The sequence below is a fragment of the Pangasianodon hypophthalmus genome, chromosome 22 (assembly GCF_027358585.1).
Source record: "Pangasianodon hypophthalmus isolate fPanHyp1 chromosome 22, fPanHyp1.pri, whole genome shotgun sequence".
NCBI classification, from domain to species: domain Eukaryota; kingdom Metazoa; phylum Chordata; class Actinopteri; order Siluriformes; family Pangasiidae; genus Pangasianodon; species Pangasianodon hypophthalmus.
In genome coordinates, this window is record NC_069731.1 from 9,895,342 (window position 1) to 9,904,114 (window position 8,773).

Below are 8,773 nucleotides of genomic sequence, written 5' to 3' on the forward strand. Positions count from 1 at the left end.
TAATAATTGATTATAATTTCTATCATGACACGTCTGCATGGTTCCACACATAGTAGGCAGAAAGAAAGTATTCCTGTCTGAATAATCTCTCGTTGTTGGAAAGTGAATAAGTGAAAATAACCAACAGCTGTGTTAGCTTTCTAAAAATGCATAAATTCTATCTACTGTGTGTGAGTAAACAAAACCCCTCTTTGTGTAGAGCATTTTGGTAATAGACATAGAAACACTGGTAACACATATACTTATATGGTGCTTTGGTATCTCATAACTTGTAACAAAAAAAAAAAAATTATTTTAGATTTTCTATATTTTTGAAGGTTAATTATAGGCTGTATTCCACTATTCCAGAACCATTCATGTCAAGATAAAATACTTTTTAATTTGTTCAAATACAGTATGCCTGTCATAGACAAATACAAAAAAGATAAGTATTTTCTATTGCATTGTGGTGACAAAAGTTGCATTTTCAGATAGATATTGTGTTCTCTATTTTCTATAACATTAATTCTTTGTTACTGTTAAAATCATTTTGGGAAAAAAAGGTGTTTTTTAACCAAATCTACACCAGTTGCAGATTCTGCTCTATAAAATATCTAAAAACAAATATATTTGATATTGTTGTTTATTAAAAAAAATCACTTAAAATGTTTTAATTACTTATAGGAATTATTTGTTTAAAAATATAAAGATGACAGGGTGGACAAGGATATGATACACAGGCTTTTTGGTTAACAAGAGTTCTTTTGATATGCTGTTCAACAGCAATATCCAACCTTGTTTGTTGCTTCTTTGTTTGTTCCTTGTTTGTTTGGTCGAGTTAGAGTACCACAGAGCAAAAACATTATCTAGATAAATGTAGGTTGAGCAAAAATGTTCTCTAGATAAACAAAGTGCAAAGTAAGCTAAATGACTATGACATTTTAAGTAGCATATGACTGTGAGATAAACAAAACTTAAGCTATTAGATATAAAAGATAGATTGAACAAAAGGTGTAACAACATGCTATCAGCTACATGAAAAACAGTCAGATATATACATTAGCCACAAACATGTTTGTAAAATATATTTGTAAAATATATATATATATATTATATATATATATATTATATATATATAAATATATAATGTACAATGAGTGCAGTTACACACACGCTGCGGCCTGTGTTCAATTCCCAGCCAGGGAACCAACCCCAGCCAACAGTGCACTCTCAGTGCCGGTCCCATTGGGGAGGGTTGCGTCAGGAAGGGCATCCGGCATGAAAACTGTGCCAAATCCAAATACGTACACCAATGATCCGCGGTGGCGATCCCTAACGGGAGCAGCCGAAAGAGCAACAACAACAACAACAACAAGTGCAGTTACATACAGCAATACATGATAAAATATCTAGTTTTGTTAGCTAACAGGCTCATATCAATTCAGCTCCTCTTTGCTTGTGGTTGCGAAGGCGATTCAGGAGATTCTGTGCTTTTTTTTTTTTTTTGGAAACATTGCTGGAATCACTGTTTTTTCAGAACTTTCCATGGTGGGATTTTCATCAGCTCTGCTCATATGTCCCTCTTTTAGTGTTCTGGTTTGAAACGCTGGCTACACACCCAAAAATGGCCAATTTTTTTTTCTCCTTGTATTGACAAAGCTGATAACCATTTCCTCTTGAGGTCCACATCATTTAAAGTAAAATGGTGGTAACTGACACCTTTAGCTTTTGTTTTTTTTTTCCCTGAAGGCATTTTCACACTGTTTTGACTTTCAGACTTTCATTGAAATTCTCTCAGATGGACTAAGTACGTGTTGTTTTGTATGCATGCAGTTACTGCATGTAAAGGTCAATGGGAAAGATGTGTTGGGGTGTGTGACAGGGAATCCCCATTTTTACTTTAGTATTTACTACTGGGTAGTAAAGTAACTGAGCTTTGTGCTGAAACAGAACAAAATAGTAAAATCTGCCAAAATGGCGAGGCAGTGTAGTTCAGTACTTTTTAGTATGACAAACAATATTAGATTCTACTGCCCCTTTAAGGTCATTATACTGATGTATTCATGAAAACACTGAAAAAATTAATTGTTTTGCAATATTTTCATGAAAGTTGAGTGATTGTACTGAGGACACTAATATTGATAGTATTGATATACTGAGGAAACCTTATATTGATAATGATCCTGCTGCTTTACTGGAGTTGAACATTACCACTGTAAGCTGCATGTGAATAGCACTGCAGTGAATTATTGAGCATGGCCGTCACAGAACTGACAGACAAAGCTGATTATAAGGTCAGAAAAGGAACTAGTTAATTAGTATTTTTATTCCTGTTTTTATCCAGGCTGAAATTTTATGAGTCTTCAGTCTTGGGTACCAGTCATGTCACAAGTCAAGTATAGTTAAAGCCTGAGTCAAGTCACAAGTCAGTCAATGTGCTATTCAAGTACAACTCAAGTAATAACTCAAGTCTCCATCTCTGACATGCTCCCTTCCTGACTTCCTGTTTCAGAAGGGAATATTTCAACATGCAGTATCAAATCACGACTCAAGCCATATTGGCACTGGCATTTAGTAGGTGTGTAGTGTGTTGTTGATGTCACCACTCCACAACCTCCAAAGAGCTCCTCCTACTTTTATGGGTACCGTTATTCAATTTGAAACTGACACAGATACTCAATCAGGGTAAAGTTAGCATTGGATTCAAATTAATAACCGAATTATGCTGTATCACACCATCTGGTGGAAAAGCAGTGAAAAGAAAGATTATGGGTGGGTGCAAGTACTTGACTGTACCTCTCTGTCTCTGTGACTCCTGCAGGTTTTTACGGACCATCTCGGTGATCCTCTTCCTGAACAAACAGGACATGCTGGCAGAAAAGATCCTGGCTGGAAAATCCAAACTTGAAGATTACTTCCCCGAGTATACTCGCTATACAGTCCCACCTGATGGTAGCACCTTTTCAGTCCTCCAAATGATTGTTTTACCATCTAATTTGAGAGAAATCTTGGATTGTGTCTCAAAAACTTTATATGGCATACAGTTAGATCACTAAATAATAAATGAAACATTATGCCCAAATTTGTCCAAAACGCAAACACTGTAACAATAAATGCAGGGGGCACAATGAATCTTAACTCATAATCCCAATGTCTGATGTGTTTTTTTTAATGATGTTGTCTGGACATAAACAGTTAATCTGAGGCCCTTTTAAACCTGCGTGCAAATGTGTCTCGAGTGATTGCGTAAGTAATCAGTGTGATGTGGTCGGTGTGAAGTGTAAACAGGGTTATATAGGTCTCAGAGACACATTGTGATCTGTTCACTCAAACCATATTTGATGTATATGGCCACTTTGAATCAAGCTTTAATATTTAAACAAAGAAAGTAAATGTTCAATGTTCTGCACTATTTATCGCTCCCTATTTAAATTTAAACAAATTTGTGATATTGACCATGTTAACTGCTTTATACGAAAGGTCAGATTTTCCTCATGTGTAATCTCTTGTATTGAAGCATGTGTTTAGATGATGTTCTGATGGATTTTATCTAAAAAGGATCATAGGTTTTTGCACAAACTTGTGGAGTCCATGCCAGCTCAAGTGCACACTGTCATTGTCAAAATGACAACACTGTCAACACTGTCAAAATTCATGTAGATATTTCAAAGATTCTACTTTTCGCTCAAGTTGTTGTCAATAATATAATTTGTAATGAAAATTTTGTGTTTTTAATACTACTTGAAAAAGTACTTTCTAATGTTACCTTTGAATGATACATTTGCAACAATACTCTTAATATTGGGCTTTAAAGTAGTGTATAAGATTTGGCTGGATACAGCGTTGTTACAGAAAACGTTGTTTATTTTTGTTATTGTTAATATTGCTAAAGGACGCATACACTCAGGTCCGGAAGTATTTGGACAATGACAGAGTTTTTGTGATTTTGCCTTTATACACCACCACAATGGATTTGAAATAAAACAACCAAGATGTGATCGAAGTGTAGACTTTCAGCTTTATTTTAAGAGGTTCCAGAAAAATATGGCATTTACCATTTAGGAATTACAGCCATTTTCAACAAAGTACCTCCATTATCAGGGGCTCAAAGGTATTTGGACAAAGTGACATAATTGTAAATATAACCATAATTTTAATACTTGGATGAAAATCCTTTGCAGTCAATGACTGCCTAAAGTCTGGAGCCCATGTTCTCAAAACTCAAATTCTGAGTTTCCTCCCTGGAGATGCTTTGCCAGGCCTTCACTGTAGCCACCTTCAGTTGCTGCTTGTTTGTGGGTCTTTCTGCCTTCAGTCTTGTCTTCAGTAAGTGAAAAGCATGCTGTATTGGGTTATCAGTTCAAGAATCACCTCTTCTTGAATGTAACCAGTGGTTTGCACCTTGTTGTAAACCCTCTGTATTTACATTCATGAAGGCATCTCTTGATTGTAGATTTTGACAATGATACGCCTACCTTCTCCAGAGTATTCTTGACTTATGTTGATGTTGTGAAGGGGTTTTTCTTCACCATGGAAAGGATTCTGCAATCATCCACTTCAGTTGTCTTCCGTGATCTTCCAGGCCTTTCGCTGTTGGTGAGCTCACCAGTGCTTTCTAAGAATGTACCCAACTGTTGATTTGGCCACACCTAAGGTTTTTGCTATCTCTCTTATAGATTTATGTTGTTTTTTCAGCCTAATGATGGCCTCCTTCACTTGCATTGAGATCTCCTTGGACTTCATATTGGTAGCTCCAGTCAAACAGCTGCCAAATGCCAACTCAATACTTAATATCAGCTCCAGACCTTTTATCTGCTTCATTTGTCTTGTAGTAACGAGGGAATGGACTGTACCTGGTGAATTAACTTCTTGTCAGTCAGTTGTCCAAATACCTTTGAGCCCCTGAAAATGGAAGTACTTTGCTTAAAATGGCTGTAATTCCTAAATAGTAAATGCCATATTTTTGTGGTACCTCTTAAAATAAAGCTGAAGGTCTACACTTCGATCACATCTTGATTGTTTTATTTCAAAGCCATTGTGGTGGTGTATAAAGGCAAAATCACAAAAACTCTGTCATTGTCCAAATACTTCCGGACCTGACTGTATTTATATTAAAGATTTCAAATGTAATAGTCAGAAAGCATGCAGCAAATAAATCACCAGACATGAGCTTGAAACTCCTGTCTGTTGGACCTGTGAGAAACACAAAATGTATAGCCAACCTACAATACAGGGACACGGTTATCACTATACTTTTGAGACATATAGTCTCTGCAACAATGTGAGTGGTTCATGTAACACAAATAAAATGTGCTTCAACTTCAAATATGTTAAACATTTATTGCAGCTTTGAAACTGGTAGAGGTTAAAGGATGAAAATGCTTGGACTGTACATGATCCTAAAGTTAAAGGACAGATGTTGATATATGCACGTTCTTATCTACAGTGACCCCTGATGCTGGGGAAGATCCAAAAGTAACCAGGGCCAAGTTCTTCATCCGGGACGAATTTTTGGTAAAATATAAAAGTATATCACATACTTCCAAAAATGTTTGCTCATTGGTTTTTTTCAGCAGTGTATATCAAAGCTTGACTCGTGTCATTTTTGTGTAATTCAGTATGTGTGAGCTGTATGATGGCTTGTTTGTTTTAACTATTAGAGTATTTGCCTTGTCTTTGGTATGTATTTCTTATATTTTTTAGCCTTGTGTGTCTGTGTGTACCTTCATATACATTAAGTTGATAATGATATTTAAATATTTGTTTGGTCACTTTCCAAACTCTTTAAGTAAGCTAGGATCTGTGTATGCATTTCTGCAGAGGATCAGCACCGCAAGTGGTTCAGACAAACACTACTGCTACCCACATTTCACCTGTGCCGTGGACACAGAGAATATCCGTCGTGTCTTCAATGACTGTCGTGACATCATCCAGAGGATGCATCTCCGCCAGTATGAGCTTTTGTGATTGGCTGCCACAATCTGACCATTCTCCAATCAGATCACTTCTTCTCCACTCCCAGATTTCAGCAGGACTATGTGAACTACTGACAAGTGACAAATTTATGTGATTTTTTTTTCTCTACTTTTCATGTTTTCCTCCACTTTATCTCCTTATTTATACGAGAGTGAGTTTGTGTGTGTGTGTGTGTGTGTGTGTGTGTGTTTGTGTTTCCTGTATCTCTTCATTCTTGAGACTTTTAATTTTGATTTTCTACTTGCTGTGGTTGGATGTGGACCAGCCAACCCAGTGGAAATCTGTGGTAACTGTAGGCAAGGAAGCCTGACCTTTGCAGTCTTCTGAAGGTCATTCAGGAGTACTTGACATAGGGGTGGATAAGGCACTTTTCATCAGGTTCCTAAAATGCAGACCGGGAAGCGTAATTCACTATGTAGCACCGCTATATTTATTACTTGTCACTTTTCTCTTTAGTATCTTTTTATTGTGTTTTGCTTTTCTTTAATTAGTTTTCTGTGAGAGGTGCAATGTTGCAGGAATATGCAGGGGTTTGGAATTGTTTAAAGAGCAAAGTGTAGACATGTTGGATCGTTGGACTTGAAGTCTTCTGCACCTCAGTACTTTCTGCATAAGAAGACTGAGTGGCCAACTGATAATTAATACCTCTCTTTGCATAGAGAGTTTCTTGATGTGGGGATAGTATGTGTATACTGTACTGTAAATACGCATACACACATACACTATATATTTGGGGGGTTATTTTATTATGCTAAGGAACGTGCAAGGTTGCTTTATCTTGCACACGCCTGCAAAATGTAATGTTATTTTGTACATCTTAATTGAAAAAGAGAAAAAAAAAAAATTGTAGAAGCTCCTTGTGCCTTTGATTACAGCTGTACCTGTAAATGAGGATTTAGATATAAATACATTTTTGATGGCACTGTACAGCTTGATGTCAAATCTTAACTGCAGCACAGCCTGCTGATGGGGAATCTCTCTCTCTCCCTCTCTCTCTCCCTCTCACTCGCTCGCTCGCTCGCTCGCTCTCTCTGTAGAAATGCGTTTCTCTCTAGTTTATAAAGAAAATGGAATCATATGGTCTTTAGTACAAAATGGAAATTAGGCAAAAAAAAAAATCTTGTATAAAATATGCAAAAGAAACCACTTACCAATTGCAAAGTTGAAAATTGAATACATGCTTTTTTCTTTTTTTCTTTCATTGAGTTTCAATTTCCCTTTCTAGAACTCTTGATAGCTTTAAAAACCATTGGAAAACACTTTAAGTGTCCGAACTCGGAGCCTGCTGACATAGTAGGATGCATATTTTCAAACATGAAATGCGTGTGTGAGGTGTGTAACACAGGGTTACAGCTGTAAATGTGTGTATGCATGTGTATGTGCCTGCATGCATGTGTATACCCACATCCCCTGTTGTGTTCAACCCAAGTTGTACATCAGCATTTTTATATTTATATATGTGTACATATACATTTATAAGGTTAAAACAGAAATTATATTGTATAAACCTATATGTACAATTCTACATAGAAATGTGTGTGCCTATGCGTATACATATTTATGAATGTCTAGTGAGGTTGTATGCATAGCCATGGATCTAGGTAGGGTGTACTGTAGAAGGTTTGACTGTCCCTTAACCTTCAGTAACATGCAGGCACTGATTGGCCATCCTCACAGCTAACGGGGTATCGCAGAGCCTTATCCGGCATGATTACACAGTAAAATGTGAAAAGATACCAAGAGGTATTGCGGTCAATCAAAATGGGATTATTTCATTTGTGTGGGAGAACGACTGTGTCCTCATTACTTACTTCTAATATGTAACCACACATTCATCTAATTGATCATCATACCATTTTATTGTTAAAATGCACCAACCATTTACTTTCTTTTTAATCTTTTTGTCAGAAGCAGCTTAACAGGGACCCATAAAAAGATAGTTGATAGTTCTTTGGGTAGATAAGAGTTCTTAGCTTTCTAAAAGGATTCTGCTTATAATCCTCTCTGATATGGAAACAGTTGTTGGGTTTTACATAGAACCCCCAGAGGCATAACAAAAGTACCCTTAAGGATTCTAGATTTAACCTTATTTTCAAAGGGCTTTGGCCTTTGAAAATGCCAAATCAATCAATCACAAGATGCTTGTGATTGACAGGTTGTAAATTCAAAGCCCAGACCTGCCAGAAAGCCACTGCTGGGCCCTTATGTCTGCCCCTTAATCCTCACCTGATCAAATATAAGCTTAAGTTGTAATTCTGCCACACATTTAAATTTGCTTAAGGAAAAAAAACCCTGACACCTTCTACAATCCTCAGCCTACAGGTTTATTTGATTTTGTTCTCAGCAGAGAAAATTCTGCAGATCAGCTTGGAGAGTCTCTTGAATGAGCTTGAAGACAGAAAACTATATACTGTATATGGTTCCCCCAAATCAATCCAATATTACAGCCTCAGAAGATGAGTGTGCAGATGACTGAGACAGGCCATGTGTAGGCTCAAAAGCTGTATGGTGAAGTTGCATTACTGGTAGATAAGCTAATTCTCTTTGCTCTGAGGCTTCTCCATGTACAAATATTGATTGATAACTGACTGAGAGATTAAACATACAAAACTCTGTGTCTGGCCTTCAAGGACTTAACGTTTTTGTTGATTTCTTAATTTTTGTTTTAATAAAGAGGCACATTAGACACCCATCATCTTTGTTTAGAATGGAAATGTCAGAAGAAATGTAATTTTGCAAATAAAATACCTCTAAAAGTATTATTGTGTTTTATTATACAACCAGCACTGAGATGAAGAATAACCCCCATTATTAGTCA

General features: G+C 36.6%; 1 protein-coding gene across 1 annotated transcript in view; it reads left to right on the top strand.

Annotated features, from left to right (window-relative positions):
- Window positions 1–8,714, top strand: part of gnal (guanine nucleotide binding protein (G protein), alpha activating activity polypeptide, olfactory type) — a 65,796-nt gene extending 57,082 nt beyond the window's left edge. Inside the window, exons 10-12 of the mRNA XM_026924859.3 lie at window positions 2,801–2,931; window positions 5,426–5,493; window positions 5,800–8,714. Of these exons, the coding sequence (XP_026780660.1) occupies window positions 2,801–2,931; window positions 5,426–5,493; window positions 5,800–5,946 (346 nt within the window). The 3' untranslated portion in view covers window positions 5,947–8,714. The remainder of the gene's footprint in view (window positions 1–2,800; window positions 2,932–5,425; window positions 5,494–5,799) is intronic.
- The last annotated feature ends 59 nt before the right edge of the window (window positions 8,715–8,773 follow it).